The sequence below is a fragment of the Podarcis vaucheri genome (assembly GCF_965113315.1).
Source record: "Podarcis vaucheri genome assembly, chromosome: 14".
In the NCBI taxonomy this organism is placed as follows: domain Eukaryota; kingdom Metazoa; phylum Chordata; class Lepidosauria; order Squamata; family Lacertidae; genus Podarcis; species Podarcis vaucheri.
In genome coordinates, this window is record NC_138752.1 from 32188319 (window position 1) to 32211584 (window position 23266).

The 23266-nt window shown below is 46.2% G+C and overlaps 3 protein-coding genes and 1 long non-coding RNA gene across 16 annotated transcripts in view; 2 read left to right on the forward strand and 2 right to left on the reverse strand.

Moving 5' to 3' along the window:
* The window catches only part of LOC309518804 (uncharacterized protein), a 27776-nt gene extending 26361 nt beyond the window's left edge, over positions 1 to 1415 (forward strand). For all 6 annotated transcript variants that reach the window (XM_082199295.1, XM_082199297.1, XM_082199298.1 and 3 more), the window contains one exon: positions 264 to 1415. In XM_082199295.1, coding sequence (XP_082055421.1) covers positions 264 to 401 — 138 coding nt within the window. In that variant the 3' untranslated portion in view covers positions 402 to 1415. The remainder of the gene's footprint in view (positions 1 to 263) is intronic.
* Positions 1 to 6582, reverse strand: part of LOC309518809 — a 10204-nt gene extending 3622 nt beyond the window's left edge. The window contains exons 1-2 of the long non-coding RNA XR_014213619.1: positions 6493 to 6582; positions 2340 to 3489 (exon numbers count right to left, since the gene is read on the reverse strand). This is a non-coding gene — a long non-coding RNA (uncharacterized lncRNA). The remainder of the gene's footprint in view (positions 1 to 2339; positions 3490 to 6492) is intronic.
* Positions 6087 to 18830, forward strand: GNG13 (G protein subunit gamma 13). 8 transcript variants are annotated; one of them, XM_082199310.1, is made up of 4 exons: positions 6781 to 7035; positions 8025 to 8222; positions 16703 to 16818; positions 17687 to 18830. In XM_082199310.1, exons 3-4 carry the CDS (start codon positions 16721 to 16723, stop codon positions 17790 to 17792), a joined length of 204 nt encoding a protein of 67 aa, XP_082055436.1. In that variant the 5' UTR covers positions 6781 to 7035; positions 8025 to 8222; positions 16703 to 16720; the 3' UTR covers positions 17793 to 18830. The 8 variants fall into 8 exon arrangements, with proteins under 8 accessions (XP_082055434.1, XP_082055435.1, XP_082055432.1 ...); XM_082199303.1 differs by having other exon boundaries at positions 6786 to 7035; positions 16672 to 16818; XM_082199308.1 differs by lacking the exons at positions 6781 to 7035; positions 8025 to 8222 and adding an exon at positions 6087 to 6156 and having other exon boundaries at positions 16672 to 16818.
* CHTF18 (chromosome transmission fidelity factor 18) overlaps positions 18826 to 23266 on the reverse strand; it is a 38386-nt gene continuing 33945 nt past the window's right edge. The window contains exons 21-23 of the mRNA XM_082199311.1: positions 21498 to 21632; positions 19632 to 19689; positions 18826 to 19111 (exon numbers count right to left, since the gene is read on the reverse strand). Of these exons, the coding sequence (XP_082055437.1) occupies positions 18975 to 19111; positions 19632 to 19689; positions 21498 to 21632 (330 nt within the window). The 3' untranslated portion in view covers positions 18826 to 18974. The remainder of the gene's footprint in view (positions 19112 to 19631; positions 19690 to 21497; positions 21633 to 23266) is intronic.

The following is a 23266-nucleotide window of genomic DNA, read 5'->3' on the forward strand; positions in this document are numbered from 1 at the left end:
ATATGTAAATACTCTTATAATTGATTAGATTGTTTCTGAAGCACTGGATATTCCCCCGTGGCTGTGTGTTGTGAGGGAACATCAGTTGTGTCAAGAAAACTGTATTCATGTTGGACAGCTTGCCCACTCTGACTTATCTTCTTATCAAGGACCAAAGGGTGTACTTTAAAAACCACTGGCCAGAATGAGCTGCCATTCCCCTCTTATTCCTGTTCTTAAATTCCATTTTTTTTAACTGCCCCCCCCTTTTCTCTCCTACACAGACAAAACCATTTGGCTGGGCAGATTATGAAGTTTCCACCTTTATAGCCATTTCACAGTCTTCCTTATGCCTGAGACTCCCTAGGGTCAGCCAGCTTCCCTCTCCTCTGGCTACTTCTGAGCAGCAAAGCTCTGGATGACATGCACCACTCTGCTCCTCGATCAAGGCACCTTGAAGCTGCATTGTGCAATGCAGTTCTGGAGGAAACGTGTGTTTGGGAGTTGTGGTTGAATTTCCCTGTGGAGCTCTCCAGGATCAAAAACAGGCAAAAACTGTGGCCCTCCTGATGCTAATGACCTCCAACTCCCATAATCCCTGTCGGTTGCCTGTGCTTGCTGGGGCTGATGGGAGCTGGAATCCACCAGCAGCTGGAGGACCACAGGTTTCCCACTCCCGATCTGGAAGGTTTAGAGCAGTGATGGCCAAACTTGGCCCTCCAGCTGTTTTCGGACTACAACTCCCATCATCCCTACGTAACAGGACCTGTGGTCAGGGCCATCAAGTTTGGCCATCACTGGTTTAGAGAATACAGAGGTTTACTGCTGAGAGGAGAAAGCAACATGAAACTTCTTCCCGCAAGAGTTGTTACAGACATGTGCTATCTATACCCAGCCTACACGAACGCCTCTCTGTCCACATGTGATGAATCTCAAAAAAGTCTCACCCGTGAAGACCATATGAAGCCGACCAGTTTGATGCATGAGACCTCTGCCCTGTGTTTGGCGCAGGTAGTCACACAGCACATGCATAGATTTTTGCCATGGTGTGTCCTCTTGCATCTGGGTTTGCCGGGTTAACCCAGAGAACAGCACCTGCCCCCCCCCCACCTTATTTTTGTCAGCCCTTCTCAAGCAAATGAGGGCGAAGGTGTTGCATGATGCCTGTGGTACCAAATGTCAAAGCAGAAGCTGCTTCTCCATGTCACACTTTAACACCTTTTTCTGTAGTTGTGTTTTGCAAGCCAGTGAAATGCACACAAGAGGAAACGTGCCCTCCCAGCGAATTGTTCTGATTCTATTGAATTCATTTGGTTTCCTTCTGGTCTTTTCTTTTTGAAAGTAAAACTCAAGTTTTGCCTGTTTAGGAAAGTTGTTTTGCAAACACTGTTCTCTCTTCCCCCTTTATTATTTTTCAAGACTTTTTAGTTATAAAAAAAAAGACTTTCTAGTTATATATTTAAAACCAGGGGTGGGGCTGGGGAATCAGTAAAGTTTCCTGCATTTTTTTAATGCTTCTGTTGGAGTTTTTTTTGGACATGGAGCAAGCATATTTACACTGTGTAGAACTTTAAGGACATGTCAAACTGTTGTACCTTTGATCCAGAAATGTATATAGTAGAACCACCTGTGTTCTGTCTAATTGAAATGAATTATTATTAAAATAAGGATGTGCCTTTCTTGTTGTTGTCTGGATTTCTGGAAAACAAGCATTTCATGCTTTGATTAGAGCTACCCCCAGTGGGATGCGGGTGGTGCTGTGGGTTGAACCACAGAGCCTAGGGCTTGCCAGTCAGGTCGGCGGTTTGAATCCCCGTGATGGCGTGAGCTCCCGTTGCTCAGTCCCTGCTCCTGCCAACCTAGCAGTTCAAAAGCACGTCAAAGGGCAAGTAGATAAATAGGTACCGCTCCGGTGGGAAGGTAACCGGTGTTTCTGTGCACTGCTCTGCTTCACCAGAAGCGGCTTAGTCATGCTGGCCACATGACCCGGAAGCTGTACGCTGGCTCCCTCGGCTAATAAAGCGAGATGAGCACCGCAACCCCAGAGTCGTCCGTGACTGGACCTAATGGTCAGGGGTCCCTTTAGTTTTACCCCTGGTGGGCTGCTCTGGTGAGCCAAATGTGCCCCCCAAGGCCTCGCTGGTCCTTGGAACTGTCTTGGAACACCCCCTCACAAGCCTTCCCTTACACCCTCCCTGAGGGTTTTTGCCTGGCTGCAATGTGTCCTTAAGCTCTAGTGATGCCTATTGCTTGCCTGGGTGGAGGATGGCTAATGAGTATAGAAAATAACCTGTTCAAAGGTAAAATTTGCATTCATTGCTCCATCTTTGTTCCTGGAGCGATTGTGGTATCGTGCTAACCTGCTGTCTTCATTCATCTCTTCCATACACCACTATGACTCCTCTTCAAGAACAGACTGAACAAAACAAATGCACTCCTTTTATCCTGCTCATTTTGCCTTCAGAAGTTTACAGGATCCTCTCCAACTGTGGCTAACAATATCACAGGAGCTGGTGTGGTGAAGTGGTCTCTAAACTATGCAACATCAGTTGGCAAATGCTCTTTTATTTTCTGCTTGAGTTGGTGGTTTTGGTTTTGCTCGTCCTGGGAAGAAGGCAAAGGCCTGCACAAAGTCCAAACCTTCAGGTTAGGCTGCTGCAGTTTTTTGTACGTGGGGCTGCCTTTGAAGATGTTTCAGAACCAGCAGCATGTGTAAAGCATGGCAACTAGATTGTTAACTGGCGACAAGAAAGTGTCTAATCCAACTGCGCTGGCTGCCAATTTGTTTCCAGGCCCAGTTCAGAATACTGGTTTTCACTTTTAAAGTCTTCTGCGGACATTTCACCCTTTGCCACCATGAAATCTTTCCTGGCTCATTCATTCTCCCTTGTCCTTAGCTCTCCTTGGTGTGTCTTTAAACAGAGAATTGCTTTCTGAATGTCTTGGGAGAGAAAGAGACTATTAAAGTTGTTGAGTTTTGGCTTGTTAGAACCAGCAGGAGTCTGTGTTTGAAAAGGGCTTTTAGGATTACAGCTGCTATGTTGTTAAAGAAAGTGATGGGAAGGTTAAGCCACAATGGATGGGGACAGCAATTTGATACGATTAATCTCTTCCCACTTTATGAGTTTATGAAGGCAGCTCTGTTGCTTTCAGCTGTTTTTTCAGTAGGATCTGAATCAACCATTTGGTCCCACATGAAGCAGCTGTCAAGGAGGTTGCGTAGCCAAGCCCCTAAATGAGAGGTCACATTTTTGTTGTTGCAAATTGTGCCTGATTAGAAAGCCCATCTTCCACTAATTCTTGATGAGTGGGAATTGGTCAGAAAGACACTTAACACATGCTCAGAACCCCCTTCTTGGTTATTATTTTACTAAGTGCCGAGCCTCTGATCACTCTGCTTGCCAACCTCCCTGGAGCTCCTTTCCACCCCATGCAACCACTCTTGAATGTGGGAAGGTACTGTGGAACATCTGAGGGCTCCACATCCTTTATCTCTGCAACATGATGCACCTGAGGAATGGAAGAGGGAGAAGTTTAAAATAGCCATTCCCTGCTTCTTCAATGTTTCTCCCTTCTTGCTATAGTCAGACAATGGCAAAAGTCTGAGTTAAATGGGAGTGGAGAGACATTGAGACGAAAATCGTGGTTTTAAATAACGGCAGAGGTTTGAGTAAAGCAGGGGTGGAGATACATCCCTTTTTAATGAGTTGTAATAAGGAGAAATAACTTCACCAAATCTTTATTAGGCATTACAAATATAGGCCATCATAAAACATCTGCATATAAAACTTTAAAATATATCCAAATAAACAGCCATGTAAAATATATAATAATGAGAATTTTCCTTGGGATTTCTCCCTGCTAAATAGTGCCATTCATAGAGATACTACTGACAAAAACTTATTAACCTGGAAGTAACTGCAAGGGTGGGACACGGGTGGTGCTGTGGGTTAAACCACAGAGCCTAGGACTTGCCGATCAGAAGGTTAGCAGTTCGAATCCCCACGTTGGGGTGAGCTCCCATTGCTTGGTCCCTGCTCCTGCCCACCTAGCAGTTCGAAAGCACGTCAAAGTGCAAGTAGATAAATAGGTACCGCTCTGGCGGGAAGGTAAACGGTGTTTCTGTGCGCTGCTCTGGTTCGCCAGAAGCAGCTTAGTCATGCTGGCCACATGACCCGAAAGCTGTACGCCTGCTCCCTCGGCCAATAAAGTGAGATGAGCGCCACAACCCCAGAGTCGGCCACGACTGGACCTAATGGTCAGGGGTCCCTTAAACTGCAAGGGTGGCAAACAGAGAAGGCTACAGTGCAAGCTAACACAACCAAGCCTTTCCCAACTCCCTTCTCGCTGCACTCAAACCTTGTTTTACACTGCTGCTTCCCCCACAGTGTCACTGCCTTCTCACTCTAGTCAAACCCCTGCTTGTTTAAAATTGCCACTTTTCTCCTTTCAGTTTTTCTCCATCCCTGAATCATAGACTCAAAGGTGGAAGGTACCCTGAGGATCATCTACAGTACTCCCTTACAGGGATCAAACTTGCAACCTTGGTGTTATCAGAACCACGTTGTAACTGACTTGGCTATCCTGCTTTCAGCAAACCTCTGCTGTTATTTTAAACCACCTCTTTCCTCTCCCTGTGCCAATCCCTTCTCACTCCCATGCTATGACCACGGGTATTATGCAACTTGCCTACCCCATCCTAACCATACAAATCCAGGACTGAGATCAGGCACTGACTTCATTCAAATCCAGGGTTATGAGGACATGCTACAAATCCTCCAGTGGGAGCTGTGTGATGATAGCCTTATGCTTTCTTTGTATATAGGAAGAAATACAGTGGCACTTTGGGTTACATATGCTTCAGGTTACAGACACTTCAGGTTACAGACTCCACTAACCCAGAAATAGTACCTGGGGTTAAGAACTTGGCTTCAGAATGAGAACAGAAATTGCGCATCGGTGGCGCAGCGGCAGCAGGAGGCCCCATTAGCTAAAGTGGTGCTTCAGGTTAAGAACAGTTTCAGGTTAAGAACGGACCTCCGGAGCGAATTAAGTTCTTAACCCGAGGTACCACTGTACATGCTTTAATTCTGAAGGGTTCCCTCCCCCATTCATCTTTTCCAAATAAACATACTAAAACAAATTATATTTATGAACTATGTTGCCAAGCAATTAAGAGCCAACTTTGCAACTGGCTGGCAGATTAACAGATGGCTGGCAGTCATTGTATTACACACACACAATGTGTATTAACACACAAATGCAGTTCCATCATTCCTTAATCTGTCATGCATAACCCGAAAGCTGGTGTATAGGAAAGCCTTTCAGGGGATGGTTCTTTGTTAATAGAGATGCTCCATCTTCTAAGGTAAATTAAGAAAAGGATGATTCTGTGGATTTTTGGTCTGTTTTGAATTTTACTCTTATTTTCAAGTATGTGTGTATGTATGAGTTATACTCTGATATATGGCTATGCTCTGCCTTCACTGTCAGAAGCAGCAATGCTTCTGAATACCAGTTGCTAGAAACCACAGGAGGGGAGAGTTGCTCTTGTGCCCGGGTCCTGCTTTCAGGCTTTCAACTGGGGCATCTGGTTGGCCACTGTGAGAATAGGATGCTGGACTAGATCTGCCACTGGCCTGATCCTGCAGACTCTTATTTTCTTGTTAGCTAGCGCTATGAGCATAGTCATGGAAATGGTAAACACCCTCCCATTTAGATAAGCAATTGATTCATCTAGCTCATTGTTTTTGACACTGGCTCGCAGCAACTTTCAGATAAATGTCCTTCCTGGAGATTGAACCCGGGGCCATTTGCATGGCAAAACATGTGCTTCGGGCCCTGGATTAGAATGCGGCCCTCCAAACATCTGTATCTGGCCCTCAGGGCTTTCTCCAAGCCATGCCTCTCATAGGGTGCTCCAAGCACTTTCCCGAGGCTGGAATGTGCCCTAGAATTCCCTCAGGCCTCAAAAGTCTTACACGGAAATCTCCAAAGCCTTTGGGTACCTGTGGTAGGAAGTTCCACTTGGTAAAAAAAAAATACTTGACAAACATTTACCATGCTTTAACTGTGCCCACATTTTATCATCTGAAGCTGCCACCTCTGTCTGCTGCCCATGAGATAGATACCAGGTTGTTTTTCAATGTGCAGAAAATCGCACTCGACAAACCCTCCGTGAGTGAGTAGCCCAGAGGCCATTTTGTTGATTGTCATTCCCATTTAAGAGGATGAAGACAGGGAGCCCTGTGGCAGCCGGCCCAACAAGAATGACGTCTTTCTCCAGAATGACGTCTTTCTCTGGGCAGCTACGTGGGGAGTTTGTGTTTTGCTGTCCCACTATAGTAAGATCTCCCAAAATCCAATAACCCACATCCCAACGTCACTTTGCTGCCACCAAAGCCCCACTCCCCAATCCCTTCTGATAATTGTTTTGAAAAAGCAGCGCTTGGAGATTACGCTGATGTCAAAACAGCTTGATAATCTGGTCTTTGGGGATCCGCTATCACTGACCTCTTTACCATAATAGCCATGTGGTGTCCCTGGGGGTGGGGAATGAGTTTTGACCTGCAGGGTGGAAGGCTCTGGAAGGAAGGTTTTGTTCTGGTGGAGGGGGGGGGGTGATGTTCAGGTCATGACCTACCAGCAAAAGTGTACCAGCAAAAAGCCTTTGCCATCTTGCTTTTTAAATTTTTTGCTTTATTGTTTGTTCTTATACTCTTAAGATCCTCAAAGGATGTGCATTCCTCTGTGTCCCCATGGGTGAGCATGCCTTCTCCCTTAGAACAGGGTGGGGAATCTTTTTCAGCCCAGGGGCCACATTACCTCCTAGGCAGCCTCCCAAGGGCCACATGGTGGTGGTGGGTGGGGCCAGAGGCAAAAGTGGCATAGCAACAAATGAACGTTTTGCCTTTGTACAGCAAGCAAGATTCTACATGCACCACTTTCCTCCGTCCTGACAAACAGGAGCCATTATCCAAATTCAAGGACATGAATTTCAGTCATGGCAGAAAATGCTCTTGAATGGGAAGCTGGGCAAATAGGAGGCCTGGTCAGGTAAAGAGGCCCAGAGCTATTTTATTTATTAACTTTTGTCTTTCCTGAGGGAGCTCTGGATGGCAAACAGCAAAGCAGTAAAACAATACAATTGGTGGCTGCTGAAAATGCACCTCTTACACCTCAGATCAGGCCAGAACAGAGTGGCGTGGTCAGGTAGACATGGGACTATGATTTTGAGAGGGGTCTACTCCAGGTCCTCCTGATAGATGCAAAGGGGGGACCTTTTGGTAAAGATTATTGAAATTGGGCTTACATTTCCTATCCTGGCTGGGCCTATTACTAGCTTTGCATGACCCTGCCTGAGATGTGTGTTTTCAGAGCCCGTCCTATTCCTGTGACTGAGATCTGTTTTAACTTTTTAATTCTGGATTTTAAATTGCTGTAACCCACCCTGGAAAGTTCTAGTGAAGGATGGGCAATCTAGTAGTAGTAGTAGTAGTAATAATAATAATAATAATAATAATAATATAAATAAATAAAATAAAAATTAATCAGCCTACAGAGCCTTTTGGTAACTTCCCTGCCCCGATGGCGATTGGTTTTATTTATTTATTTGCTAGGCCTAAGCAGGTTCACCAGAAATAGTGATATATAACACACTTGTTTTGCTTTTGCCCACAGTGTGCATCTTTAGGTGTTCCTCACCCATCCCTCCAGGCCCCAGGGATGCAATTAAGGAGCTGTTCTTAAGAGAGGGGAAGAGGTATCTATGGCAGCCCAAGCATCCTTTGCCTCCAATGAGACAGCCACCTCAGCACCTTATCCCCATGGCTTTGTTTCAGCAGCACCTGTTGTAAGAGGGCATTTGGAGTGATCGCTACCCGTGGAAGACAAAGGGTGCACTTTCTCTTTCTCAGCTTATCTGGGCTCCAAGCTGCTAAACAGAGCACCCGCGGGAGGGAGGAGGCTGGGGGGGGGATTTCTCATTATCCCTGTTCTTTCCCTTTTGGGAGGCAGCTGGGCAGACTTTAATAGATTACATTCAGGATTTCAGATTGTTAACAGCAACGGAGGGTTCTGCTTGGAGAGGCGAGTGTACGGCTGAAAGTCCTGGGAAGCTGTTTTGAGCCTTTTTTTAGGTGGGCACAATCTTCTTCAGTGGGGAAAATCTTCCTTTCAAAAAGAAAAAGAACAAACACAACTTTTCCCCTTTGGTCTTTTAAGCCCATACTGCTTCTTCCAAGGTAGGTTGCTGGTTTTGACTTCTTTTATTAATAAAACATTATGCCAATAGATGGGGTGAATATTTCTGGTTACAAAAAAAATGGGATTGGTTTTGACCTCCAGACCAAGGCCTTTCCCCATCTCTACTCCTACAAATTTCTGACTTTTTATCATCTTTTTGCTGAATCTAACCATGTTTTACTCAGAGTCGTTACATTGAAATCAATGAATCCAAGCTAGTTGTGTATTAATTTTAGTGGATCTACTCTGAGTAGGGATAACATTGGATGTGGCCCATTGACTGGAAATTAATGATAATTAAAGGAAACTTCCATGTCTAGGAATAGTATATCTTTTGAGTATCAAGATGCTGGAGGAGGGGGCAAGCAAAACCAGGTAGCTGCCACCTTCATGCTTCCAGAGACATCTGGTAGTTGGAATGTGGGAAGCTGCCTTATACCAAGTCAGATGGTTGGTTCACCTAGTGTTTTCTACACTGACCGGCAGCGGCTCTCCATGAATTTAGACAGGAGTCTTTTCACAGCCCTCCCTGGAGATGCTGAGGATTGAAGCTGGGACCATCTGATGCTCTACCATTGAGCTAAAGGATGCAGCACTAGATAACCCCTTAAATCTCACCTGTAGGTTGCTTCCTGCGAGAGAGAAATGTATGTGTATTGCTGGCCTGGTTAACAGAGAGGGATGTTACTATTGAAAAAGGAACTTATTTCTGCTTGGCGTCTTTTAAGCAATGCTGACAATTATTTTTACTTTAAAAGATGTATCATCTTTTCCAACAACGAAATGGTGCTCATTCCTATGCCATTTGGTTTTGAGCAGCAGAAGCAATCCCCATTTTTATCCTTGTAGACATGATGGTGTTATGATTTTTAAGCGAGTTTAAAATGAAAAGTAGCACATATTTCTCAGGGTTGGCAAATGCTCCTTTCCCCCTTTTTGTGTGTGTGTTCTGGCATATCAGGAATGTAGAAGCAGTTGTAAAGCATGGTATTATGGGTGAATGATGAAATGTGAAGTGTGTGCACATGACTGTCTTACAGGGAGGCCCAGTAAAACCAGTAAGTCCAGGTTAGGAAACTCCCTAGATGCACTGCTGTTCTAGAGCAAGATCGAGACTCCTCCGCCATGCCACACAACCAGAGACTGGATCCCGGGATGTGCCCCAGGATCTACTGCAGCCCCAGAGAATGGCATCTGGGGAGGGCGTCTGAAATTTGCTGTCCTGTGTGGATTCATTTGAGCTCTTAAAGCTTGTTTGTTTTTCAACTGTGCCTTCGCCCAGAGGGAGATGAAACGCAATGGACTAGCTGCGTTGGCACGGCCGACTGATGCACTCAAGGTCCCTGATGCTCTGGTGTGTTTGTTATGGAGTATGTTGTGCTGGGCATGGATCTGCTAATTTTGGGTTAGCTCAACATTTGGGTGGAGTCCGGACTCCTGTTTTGGGCATAAAGCATTTGATTGCAACTGGGAACCTCTGCATGTGCAGAGCTGGTGCTGTACTACTGAACTAAGATCCCAGTTCTCATGGGTCTGAATAAAGGGACAATTTAAATAGGAACATAGGAAGTCATCGTATACTGAGTCACACCAACTTGCCCAGTTTTATGAACACTGACTGGCAGAGGCCCTCCAGGGTCTTAGCCTGGAGCCTTTCCTCAGCCTTCCCCAGAGATGCCAGGGATTAAATCGGGGACCCTCTGCATGTAAAATTGCAGTCCTCATGGACCTGCGACCTTCTGCATGCAAAGCACCCGTTCCACCACTGAGCTTACCACCCTTTCCCAGAAGAAATGGGCTTGGCTGTGCCTAATGGGGAGTTGTAGTCCAAAATCATTTGGAGGGCACCAGGTTGGGGAAGACTGTCTTAGATGGTTGGGCTTATATCCACCTAAGTTAGGCACAGCATAGACCCATTGAAATTACTGAATTTGCTAGTCATGGCCAGTAATTTCAGTGGGGCTACACTGCTTAGAAATAACTTTGGGTACAACCTGATGTCCTTCTCCTTAGCAGATGTGACGCAGCATCTCTCTTGACCCGATAGCTTTTCATACTATTCAAATTGCAATCAAATCAGACCCGGAGATTGCTTAGTTAAATGGCAATGTGTGTGATGCATGCAAAGTGGCAGCCTTTTCAAGCCCTGGTGTGAGAGGGCTGAGTTTCTACAGGGCAGGAGCTGGACTGCTAAGGTAGGTGTTTGTTCTCTGTTCACCCCTGCAAATGTCTAGCCATTGAGACAGTCCATACTTGTCCAGAATCAGGTTCTTATAAAATTTATTATCTGTTTATTTCATAAGATAGTTTCTCATTTGTCTAGTCTTAAGTTTGGTTTGAGAATATATATATTTTAAGCGTCTTTAAAATGCATTTTAGTGCAAATTTCTCTCAATATGCATGTTTGTATGCAATTTGGCCAAAATATACACATTTTGAAAAGTAATTTTCCCTAATGTATATCGTTTGCATGCTGTATGCATTATTATGTACACTTTATCTGAGCTAGAGAATCAGGATTGTTTTCAAATTCTTCCTGAAAGTTGATAACGATGGAGACGGTCACACCTCATTAGGGAGTGCAGTTCATGACCGGACAATTGCTGTTGAAAAGAGCCTGTCATGGGTCAAATATGAAAGACATATTTGCAGAAACAGATAGCAAGGAGACCTTAGCTGCAGTATTGCTGGCATAGGCTGTCTCCTCTCTTCTCCTTGCCTGTTCCCAACCCCACCCTGTGCCAGTGAAAACTCGGGTTGGGAAAACAGCAGCTGTGCTTGAACGTAATATGTAGCCTTTCAGATATAATGATTTTAGTGGTTTTAGACATCAAACATATGTCGGTGTCATTTGCCCCTTCCTCTCTGGAGGCTTCCTGGCCAATACATTAGTTAGAAAGAAATGCATTTCTGGTGGTTCCCTTCAGATGTTTTGGACTACAGCAATGAGTCCCATGTGCTGGCTGGAACAGATGGGTTTTGTGATCCAGAACTTCTGGAAGGTATGAAGTTGGATAAGACCTCGGTGTTCTCAATGGATTCAATAGTTGGCCCCTCAGTTAAAAGGCAGGTATAGAATTGTAGAGTTGGAAGGAACCCTCATGATCATCTAGTCCACCCCCCTGCAATGCAGGAATAAGCTGCTGTCCCATAAGGGGATCAAACCTGTGACCCAGTGGCATAGCGTGGGTTGTCAGCACCCGGGGCAAGGCAAGTAATTTGCGCCCCCTAACCCGTGGATTTGCGCCCCCTAACCCTAACCCCCAGATGTTGCGCCCGGTGCGGCCGGCCCCCCCCTACACCCCCCACGCTACGCCACTGTGGTGACCTGTGCATTATCAGCACCACACTCTAACCAACTGTTACTTGATTCAGTAATATAAATGTGGACAACAGTAATATGAACACAGATGCCCTTTGGGAGGTAGCTCTGGTGTGTCATACCCAACTCAGAGTCGACCCATTAAAGTACATAAACCTAGGCTAGCCATGCCCATTATTTGAATGGGTCTACTCTGAGTAACATCAACACTGGTGACAACCCATTCTTAGCAGGAAATGGCACCCCGAAGGATATATTTTTCATCCCCTAATCACAGAGCCAAAACCATATTGAAAATAATAATGAAATATGGGTGGCATCCAGTGCCGGTCCTTCTCCGGGTAGACCTATTGAAGTTAATCAACATGACTAACATTCATTTCAGTGGGTCTACTCTGAGTAGGATTCCTTAATGTACAGCCTCCCATTGATTAAGGAAGTAGTAAACCAATGAATCAAATTCCCATTGATAAACCAACCAACAAAAGCTGCTCAGGCAGAACTGTTTGGCCAACAACTTGCAGTGTGTGGCTGTGTTAAACTATGCCCCCTGGAAACAATCTGGCAATATGTTGGTTTTGTGGAGCTTAACCCCTACCTCTCCCCCCCCCTTGTTCACCATCAACCACAGTCCTGCCAAACAGCGATTTGCTAAGGGATTTAATCTCTCATTTCCATCAAGCCAGCAACAGCTGCTTGCTCTCTTCCCCTCCCCTTCCTCAGACCCTCCTGCAGGAGACAGCATTTAGAAGGATTTGTTAGTTAAATGCTAATGCCACAAGATAAAACTATGCAAATCATAGGATGGGGGGGGGGAGCATCACTTTCCCATAAGCCTGGCCCCACAGCCTACTTTGAAATACTGCGTATGCTGGGGTCATCCTCAGATAGATAGCTCCAACCTCAAAGGGCTTCCCAGCTCTGGATTTCAGAGTCATCACCAGGGTCTCTCACACTCACCCCATAGAATTATTTGCAAAGGAGACATAGACTCCTTGTCTAATAGTGACTGCCAGTCTCTGCAAGCACAGCAAAATAACACACTTTGGCTTCCAGAGAAAACTTTGTTTTGACTTTTATTTTTAACAGATCCATTTTCCTAGACCTTATAAAAACTGGTTTCTCAAATTCCATTTGCTTGTGTCCACAGCCAATGAGAGGCTGTGAGAGCCATTGCTGAATGAGGATCCCAGTGGAGGTGTAGAGCAGTGTTTCCCAACCTTTTTTGGGCAAAGGCACACTTGTTTCATGAAAAAAATCTCGAGGCACACCACCATTACAGCCCCGTGACGTCAGCGCGCAGCGTCACGCCGGGAGGGACATGAATTGCTAGCAAATTACATAATCACCTCCTTGAGGGCTGGCTCATCTTCTCCGAAGGCAGAACCCCATTAATTAACAGCACAGACTCACACCGTAGCCAAGACGAGGGGGGAAAACCTCAGTCATGCACAGTCATGCACATGTGGGGGCTAAATGAGGACGAAGACCGGGCAGAGAGCAGGGTTCAAATCACCCCACCTGGCCAGGACAATCCCTGGGTGCTCCCTTGGGCCACTCGCCTGACCCACCTCGCAGGGCTGTTGTTGCGAGGATAACACGGGGAGAACCACGCGCGCCCCCGGGAGCTCCTTGGAGGAGAAAGCGGGCGATGAATGCAATGCACAAAATATATGAGAGGCGACCAGGTTTTGCAGGTTAGGGGCCCCCGCCAGCCTCCGCTTCCAACACCCGGCGCAACAACGCCGAAGTTTCCCCCCCGGGCTCGGCTCGGGGAGCAGCGCTGCTCCCCCTGGCTCCCCTTCGCCCTCCCGGCTCTCTCTGCCGCCCACTGGGGACCCCCCTCACCTGCCAAGTCCGGAGCGCCGGTGGAAGTTGCATGCATGCATGCAGGGCGCCGCGTTGCCATTGCACTGCACTGCACTCCATGCAACGCCTGCACACATGCATTGCCTTGCACGCCCGCCAAGGGGTCTCCCCGCGGTCCGATGCGTCCCCTCCGGCGCGGATGCAGCATTGCAAAAATAAAAAAACCTGACGCAGCCCTACCTGGGGGGCAGCCTCCGCCGCTCCGCCTCCGCGGGGATCCCCGGGCTCCATCCTGCCGCCCGATCTCCGCGGGGGCGCAGGCAGGCTGCGCGGGGTCTGCGCGGAAGAGCCCCTGCCCGCCCGGCCGCCGCCGCTGCGCTCATTCCATGGCCGGGAGAAGAGTGCTTCAAACAAAACGCCCGGCCCGCCAGGCCACGCTGGGAAACGTAGTTTGCGCACCCTGCGCGGGCGCAGAGCCCAAGGACGAGGGGACTATGGATCCCGGCAGCCCCCGCGCCGGGGACAGAGGGGGAGAGGCCGGGTGCAGGGATGGAGGGACGGGTGGGCGAGCGAGTGAGTGAGTGGCAGCCGCCAAGCCTTGGCCGAGAGCCAGGAAGGGCCTCCCCGGAGGAGGAGGAGGGAGGTGCAGAGCGGGAGGGAGGGAGGGAACCCCAGGGGTCATCTAGTGATGGCGCCCCAATTGAAAATTTGACTTAAAAAAAAAAATCTTACAAAATTTTTAGTTTTTCCCGCGGCACACCAGGCAACATCTTGCGGCACACTAGTGTGCCCCGGAACAGTGGTTGGGAAACACTGGTGTAGAGGGTGGCTTTCAGGGACCAAGGCAGTTCCTTGCCCCATAACTAAACTAACTTTTGCCATTTAACACTATGCAAACAATGTCTAGTTTACTAAATGTACGCAAGGACACAGCACTCACTCTTGGGGGGCAGATTATGTCCTGCCTTTAATCTGGGACAAAAGGCTCATGCTAGCTTTCCCCAGGAGTTCGTTTTTGGAGTTGAGGGCCCTGGAAAATCTCCTCTCTGCACAATTTAAAGCAGGAGTTGGGGAACTTCAGGCCCAGGAGTCAAATCTGGCCCTTCAGATTTCTCTATCCGGCCCTTTGGACTCTCTCCAGACCACTCCCCTCACTCTCCAGAGTGGTGTAGTGGTTAAGAGCGGAAGACTCGTAATCTGGGGAACCGGGTTCGCGTCTCTGCTCCTCCACATGCAGCTGCTGGGTGACCTTGGGCCAGTCACACTTCTTTGAAGTCTCTCAGCCCCACTCACCTCACAGAGTGTTTGTTGTGGGGAGGAAGGGAAAGGAGAATGTTAGCCGCTTTGAGACTCCTGAAGGGGAGTGAAAGGCGGGATATAAAATCCAAACTCTTCTTCTTCTTCTTCTTCTCCTTTCTTCACATCCTCCTTGAGTGTTTTTTGCCTGGCTGGAACATGCCCTTGAACTCCTACAGTGTCTCTGGCTTGTCTGGATGAAGAGAGATGTATTTGATCCCCACTCCCGGTTTAAAGGCATAGGAACTCTTTTTTGCTGGGCATTTGCCCACCCTCTAAAAGAGCCCCTCCCCCAAATCCACCAGGCATAGGATGGCAATCTCTGACCTGAAAGAAAGCCACTTAGCACAGTTAGACTTTGTGTGATTAGCAGAAATGTAATAGGTGAGATCATGGGGAATAATGTGGTGATGGGAGAGAGCTTGACCTGCTGAGGTTATACAGTGGTACCTCGGGTTACATACACTTCAGGTTACATACGCTTCAGGTTACAGACTCTGCTAACCCAGAAATAGTACCTCAGGTTAAGAACTTTGCTTCAGGATGAGAACAGAAATTGTACTCCGGTGGTGCGGCAGCAGCAGGAGGCCCCATTAGCTAAAGTGGTGCTTTAGGTTAAGAACGGACCTCCGGAACGAATTAAGTACGTAACCTGAGGTACCACTGTAGTGCCAAAGGCTTGTGGAGATGCATAACCAGGGCAACCGGAGGCTCAAAGGGAGATTGACCATTACACCAAAGTTTGTCACCAAAGGTAGGAAAGGCACCTGCTACATCTGTCGTATTTCCACTTGTCATCTTGCCCACAGTGGTTACCATATGAAAGAATAATAGAATTGCAGAGTTGGAGGGCGACCCCAGGAGTCTAGTCCAGCCCCCTGCAATACAGAACTGAAGGCAGCCTGTACCAACTTGATGTCCTCCGGATGTTCTGTACTACTACTGCAACATCTTTTGCCCCTCCCAATTTTATTTTATTTTTAAATTTAGTTTTTGAGCTTTTAAATTTTGCTTTGGGTAGTTGCTTCCTCTTTTTGTCTGTGTTTTTGTGGGAGGGTAGATTTTTTTTCTGCTTTTGTGGGTGTGATGGCGGAGGATCTGAGCATCACCAGTTTTTCCTTTTGTGAAATGGGTATTTTGTGATGGATCCAGGGGCACTGAGCTCAGAAGGCTGACTGGAAAGAAATTCCATCTCAGAGGGGGGAAACTGACCCACATTCAGTCCTTCCCTATCTGTGCTTGGTGAAGCAAAGTATATGCAAAGGCAAGATCCAACATGGCCATTAGTCCCAATTTCCCTGATGCATCAATTGTGGGTGTTAACACCTCCTGTTCCCTCTCTAGAGCTCTGTCCTTTCAAAACATACTCACTATTTTTCCCTGAGAAGTTTTACTTGATGCAAAGTCAGGCTATTTTACTTGATCAGCAGGCAGCCTGCCCTAGAGACAACTTGGACCAATTCTTATTTTTAGTTCAATCTTTCTTTAACCGACATTAGTCCCTTTGTAGCAAACTCAGGTGCCAAGAGCCAACAGGATGCTGGGAAACATGTGTGCACTGGTGTATTGTGGATTTAGGATTTATCTCATTTTTAGGACGTATTATTGAATGCTGCTGGTATGTTTGTGTTTATGTAACCCATATATATTTTCCTCTCTCTCAAATACAAGCTCTGAGGTTTGCAATATCTATAAACAATCTTAAAAAAATAAAAATAAAACTTGGGAGTGAGGGAAGGGGAGATTCAAAGCACCAAAAAGTCCCGGGAGGGTTGAGTATGCTCAGGAGCAATGCAATGTTTAGTGTTAGTTGGAAAGGAAAACATGGTTCAAAATCTCTGCCATGAAGCTTGCTGACCAACCTTAGCTCAGTCACTACTTCTTATACTCACAACAGTCCTGCTAAATAGGTTAGGGTAATTTCTTTAGCGCGGGGGGCGGGGCACTCCAGCATGTACTCCTTGGAAGAGGGACAAACAAGTCAATTAAAATCTACTCTCCATTTTTAATTTTCTGCCTAGGTTGATTCTTCTCCTTCCCTGACCCAAACAGCCACCAAGCCACGTCCCCATGGATGAATGGGAAGCCCCTCAGTGGAAGAAGGAAGTCGAAAGCCTTAAGTACCAGCTGGCTTACAAGAGGGAGATGTCCTCAAAAACGATCCCCGAGTGAGTCCACAAACAGCTTCCTTGCTGTTTCTCCTTCCGCATAAGTGGAATCCAGCATGCTAGGAACATCAGGCTTATTTTAAACCTCCCTCTCAGGTTTCTAGCCCCAGCAGCGACAAAGATAGGCTTGAAATGGAGTGGAGAACACCTAATGTTGGGCACCTGCTTTGAATGCAGATGGTCCCGGGTTCAATCCCCTATGACATCTCTGGGTAGGGCTGGGGCTCTGGCCTGAAACCCTGGAGAGCTGCTGCCAGTCAGTGTGGACAATACTGAGCTGCCAACACCACTGTGCATTGCACCCTTCTCTCTCAAGAAACCCTGGGGGCTGCTGTCCTATGAGAAAGTGGAGGCTTTTGAGGGTAGAGACACTCTGCCACCCTCAAAATCCTCTAGCTGTATGTTTCCTGCTAGCAAACGTATTTAAAAGCTACTCAGGAACATGAATCTTAAGAATGAAGAGCTTTCCCTAAGATATTTAGCTCTAGAAATACACATCACAGCAACAGAAATAGATGCAGGCTTGGGATCTTTCTAGGTACCTGAGAACCTTCAGTTCACAAGTTTTCATCTGTGTACAGAGTGCCTCTGGGTACAATAAGATGGTATGTAGTTCAGGTCTCATTGGCCCAGCACTCTGCTGTCAACCCATCTACCTTGTAAAGCCTGTGGCCTCCTGATGATGCTGAACTTCAGCTCCCCAGCGAATATGGCCATAGATGATGGGGAGATATAATTCAGATGATTTTTTAAAAAAAATGTTTTAAAATGAGATTTGGGACCAGGCCCAAGATACTCTGGACTCAGCCAGACGTTGGCCTAATACTGCAACGAGGAAAGACCCTCATGTATTCTCTTTCCACCCTAGATTTCTTAAGTGGATAGAAGATGGCATTCCAGAAGATCCATTTCTGAACCCAGAGCTGATGAAGAACAATCCGTGGGTGGAAAAGGGGAAATGCACCATCCTCTAACCCATTGCCTCCCAAAATTTCGTCCACAATAAATAAAAATGGCTTCCTTTGGAGATACTCAAAATTGCATGAAAACTTAATGTATAAAGTTTTTATTTTAGTTCCTCACTATGGCTAAACTCACACCTTTACCTCCCCCCTCCCCAGCACAGTTGAGTTCATATAGTGGCTAATTAAAGGTTTCCCTCATTTGTATGATTTGGGGAAGAGCATTCTCCCTTCCCCTGGGTTAAAATGGGAGGTCACTTCAAACCACCGACATACAGATTTCACAGAACATTTCCCTGCAAATGTTGTACAATGAAGTTCATTGCACCCCCTTCCAAATCCAACTTTCCCCCCTTTGCCTAGGGAGATAGGGGCTCAGGAATACCTATGTACTTTCTAGAGCAATGGTGATGCTTCTGGGGGTTCCCTTCTAACCACCAGCTATGGTCTAGGCTGCATGAGAGAATCCAGGTGCACATAGAATTGCTTCCCTCCTGTTCATATGTTGGCGGTGCTAGGTAGCAGAATTGGTGCTGAATGAGGTCTTCCAGTCTTGACAGATGAAGGACATATCTAAGAGTGGATCACCATTTCTCAAGGCATGTCACACTCTGTCCTAGTGGCAATGGGCTGTGTGCCCCTGTTTACCATTTGGGAACAATCACTGAAGAGAGTACGGATGTGAAAGAGACCCCACTGTTTTGAATTTTGGCATCACCATCTGGGAAGATGCAGAACAGGATAATAAAATGGTAGAGTTGGGAGGGACCCAAAAGAATAATCTAATCCAACCCCCTTCAATGCAGGAATCACAACAAAAACTAAACAAAATTTGCAGCTTTATGAACCCTGTAGTTTCTCTTTCCTATACACCTGCAATTCTTTTTTTGTCTTTTTAGGGGGGACTTGTAAAGGAACAACAAGTTTTATAATTTTTGATTACTTTAAATACTTTTTTTGTATCTTGTAGGATATACCATTTTGCAGTTAAAAAAAAAAGCTAAGCAAATATGACAAGGGTTTCTAAGCAAAATAAAGAAAGTGATACTGTGCATGTCTCAAATTTATTCCTTTCTTTTTATATATAAAACAGGATTCAATACAAAAGCATACAGAAACATTTTTGTTCAAAATATCTTTACATGGTACCCACATGCCAGCAGACGCATGAGCTGCCTGTCCACGTTTCGGTTACTAGAACAAATCTTTAATGTAAATATTCCTCCGAACTGCATTGGAGACGCCTTCGTTGAACCGGAACCAAACATCACTCTGCCCAACAGCCTTTCCAATTTGTTTTTCTATTCGGTTTTTCTCAGGTTCCTGATTGGCTGTTGGGAAAGGCGGAAAAGAAAGAAAGACGTAATATTGATAAAGGAATTTTCAGGGATGGGAGCCTATGGTCCTTCAGATGTTCTTAACTGTCAACTTCCATCAGTCCCAGCCAGCATGACTAATGGTCAAGGAAAATGGGAGTTGTAGTCCAATAACATGTGGAAGGCCACAAATGTTCCATTAGTGCTGCAAACTGATTATGCAACAGACTGAGTGGGGATTTGAACCCCAATCTCCCAGGTCTTAGATAATCACTCTTAACCACTTACACTACAGAGGCAAAGCCAGGACAAAGAGGTTCAACCTCAGCATTTGCCCAAAGCTGTATAATGAAGGCACCAGGTGGACCTCTGTGGGAAGGGAGTTCCACAAATTAGGGGCCACCACAGAGAAGGCCCTGTGTGTATGTACCAAGGCAGCTAAACCATCTTCTCTGCTGGCACCATCTATCCACTTCAGTAAGCCCAGTATCCCTCCCCCTGCTAATTGAAATTTCCTCCCCACCCCAGAACATACCTGCCGACGGAGACACATTTTTCTTGACAATCGCACGGCCAAAGAAATCTGTTTCTGGCTGCGGAAAGGAACAGAAGCCATTATGAGAGTGCACCATCTACTCCCCACACCACCCACAGTTGTTAAAGGCACTCCATCTGCCTGGTTTCCTCAGAGAAGCCCAATGTCACATGGGCACAGAGCTTTGCACAGGACTTCCAGCATAGCTACAGAATGCGGGTTTACTCTGGAATGTGTTCTGATGCATCTGGAGACATTTGCTCATTGATAATTACCCATGCAAATAGCTACCAGGCAGACCCCATTGTGTTTCCTGGAGAACAACTCTCCAAACCAAGGAATGTCTTGCAGCGGACACTGCAAAACCAGCAAAGTATTGCCCAATCCTGGAAGGTTTTTAACCTTAATAATTTGGACTGCTGGCATTCAAACGCTTGGCGAATTGCCTTATGGAAAAGGTATCTCATAAACTAAAGGGCAGAGAGCTTGAATGACAATTTTTTTAGTATCTATAGCATCATTTTCTTATATGAATGAACTGCATGGTCACTCAGCGCCACCAGTATATGTCAATGTCTAGCTTATTTAAGACAATACAGAAACTTTATTCTCAATAATGATGCAACTCACAAGTCGAGATTTCTTGTATTTTTATAAAGCTTTATTATTTATAAAGGGAATCTTTGTATTTGTTAATATTTTACTATCCCTTTGGAGCTGCGCTGTATCTTTGTACTTTAAAGTTCAGGTTTTTGATTCTTTGTTTTTTTTTGTTAGGGTTGCACTTTTTTTCCTTGGTTAACAAAACAATAAAGTATAAAACCAAACAAAAACAAACAAGCCCCTGCCCCCAGCAAAGAGACATCTAGTTTGCAGGCATCACACTATAGCATTGCACAACTGCAAGTGAAGGACCATCCTATCCATGGCACGACAGCAGGCAGCCTCAAGAGAAAGGCTGTATAGCTCAGTGCATCTGCTCTGAATGCAGAAGATCTCCATGTCGGGTTGGGGAGAGACTCCCTGCCTGAAACTTTGAAGAACCGCTACCAGTAGACAATACTATGGGGTCTGACTCAGTATAAGGCAGCTTTCTGTAGGTTCACCAACCCAGTGGATAAATTAGTTTTATTATCCACACCTCTCCCTTAACTCTGTCCCAGGTACTGTTCTCTTAGTGAAAAAGAATGCTGTGCACGAGGTCTGCAACCCGGCTTCAACCTCGTGGAAAAGGCTGTTTGGGATGCAGCATATTCCTGTACTTTTGAGCTGCACCTAGAAGCCAGCATTGGCTCTCATGCTAACATAAAAGTGGCCTTGCTGATCTTTAAAATCGCCACCCACCGGTCCTCAAGAAGCCACCATCCCGCTTTTACCGCAAACCAGTGGACATCAGGACTGGCTCCACAGTGCAGTGGAGCTGCAATAATAGCCTCACAGCAGCGGTGCTGCTGCCATTTACTGGATGGGGAATACGATGGCTGCCAGGTGGAAGTTGTGCAGGTGGCACCAGATGGACTTGCTGCATTGGCTCCATCAGTGCACCTGTGCAGCCCAGACCTCGTCACTGCTGCTCGTGGGTTTGAGCTCCACACTGGGCAAAAGATTCCTGCACTGCAGGGGGTTGGACTAGAAGGACCTTGGGGTCCCTTCCAACTTGACAATTCTAGGACTGGACAGCAAAAAGAAGAAAGGAGAGCTTCACACGTGCACTGGGACAAGACCCGGCAGAATTGCTGCCCTCAACTATGCGAGACAGAAACACAGCAAAGGGAATGAGGCACAAGCTGCCAGGCTGTGCTGGCACTGCAAGCTGCCCTGTGCTATGGCCCTCTGCTGCCTGCACTCCTTGGACGCTGCCCCCACCTTCTCCTCAAATGTGGCTCTCTTCACAATCTGGTCGAGACGCTGTTTGTGGTTCCGCACTCTGGATTCTGGCAGTGCCGGCTCATGGCTTGCTTTGTGGCTGCCTTCTTTCGGGAGCAAAGTTGTCTCCATCGCCTGCGGGATAGATGGAGACAGGCAGAGAAGGGTTAGTTAATTTATTGTATTTATTTGGAGAATCTTTCTGTATCTCTTTTCAGTTCTGTTGAGGTGCTTTACATATTATGTATTCATCACGTTCATACCCTGCTTTTTCCTTGAGGGAGCTCAAGGTAGCGTACATGGTTCTGTTTCATCCTTACAATTCTGTGAAGTAGGTTAGGCTGAAAGACGGCGACTGGCACAAGATCAGCCAGCGAGCTTCACAGTGGAATGAAGATTTGAATCCTAGTCTCCTGGGTTCTAGGATGACACTCTAACCACCATTCATTCCTTGTGTCTGTCTGTCTGACTCTCTTTCTCTCACACAATCTACATAATCAATGAATTCCAATGACTGAAACCAAGCCAGAAAAGCAAGAAAAAAGGAAAATGCAAAATCAACACCAGGCCTCATTTTGGATTGTTCTGCTCACCATAGTTTCCTGGTTTGGTTGTAACAGAAACCTATGGTTAACTGCTGCTTCCTGGCCTGTTTACTTGCAGAGAGGGAGGAGAAAAACAGCTACATTTTGATGCATGAAGTTTGTGCATATCTTGGTTTATTGTAAGAAGCCAGTCTTCACCAGTCTGGTGCTCTCCAGATGCTTTGGAGTACAACTCAGGTCAGCTCCAGTATTATATGGCTGTCTTGGCCAGGGCTGATGTCGTCCCAAACAACAACCAAGATTTGATTGTCCAAAAGCAGCTGGTCTCTTTTATTCTTTTCCCTTTAAAGTTTTAGAATTCTAAAATACCATTCAATACAGTGGTGCCCCGCGAGACGAATGCCTCGCAAGACGGAAAACTCGCTAGACGAAAGAGTTTTCCGTTTTGGAGGTGCTTCGCAAAACGAATTTCCTATGGGCTTGCTTCGCAAGACGACAATGTCTTGCGAGTTCCTGCTGGTTCCCCCCCCTTTTCTAAGCCGCTAAGCCGCTTATCAGCTGATCCGATCAGCAGATAAGCCGCTAAAAGCCGCTAATAGCGCTAATCCGCTAATCTGTCAATGGGCTTGCTTCCCAAGACGAAAAAACCGCTAGACGAAGAGAATCACAGAACAGATTCTTTTCGTCTTGCGAGGCACCACTGTACAGTCAAATAATTTTTCCATAGGTTTTCTTTCTTTCTTAAGAATCACGATTGTTTACTCTCTCTTTCCCTTTCTTGTATAAAAAAATATGGGGGGGGGGGGAGTCGTCGTCTATCATTTCATTTCCTTCGGTACTATATAAATTCTTCCCTTATCAGCCAGCCCATATGAAACCTAATTAAACCTGCAATCCCACAGCCTGCTTAATTAGCAAGGCTGTTTGTATTCTGCATTTAAAAAATGAAACAGCAACAAGGAAAGCTCAGCTCTGCGGCCTGTATAAATTATGCAAATCTACAAATTTTCTCATTTTGCAAATCAGGGGAGTCATTCCGCAAGAGCTACACAGAGTCCCAGCCACTGATAGTCTTACTGAAGCAAGTCTTGTCTTCAGAGATTTCAGGAACCATTTGGTACACAATTTCCAGCAACTCACTGCAGTCATGAAGACCAGAAACTCAACAGATGTCAAAGATTTTCAGACAGCTTAATTCTAGGACCAATGTTGGATGTATCAGCA

Bases quoted from the DNA above. Each gene is read 5' to 3' on its own strand.
- GNG13 (XM_082199308.1), top strand. From the start codon at position 16,721: ATGGATGAATGGGAAGCCCCTCAGTGGAAGAAGGAAGTCGAAAGCCTT. The intron at 16,819-17,686 runs GTGAGTCCACAA...TTTCCACCCTAG, and splicing joins TCCTCAAAAACGATCCCCGA to ATTTCTTAAGTGGATAGAAG.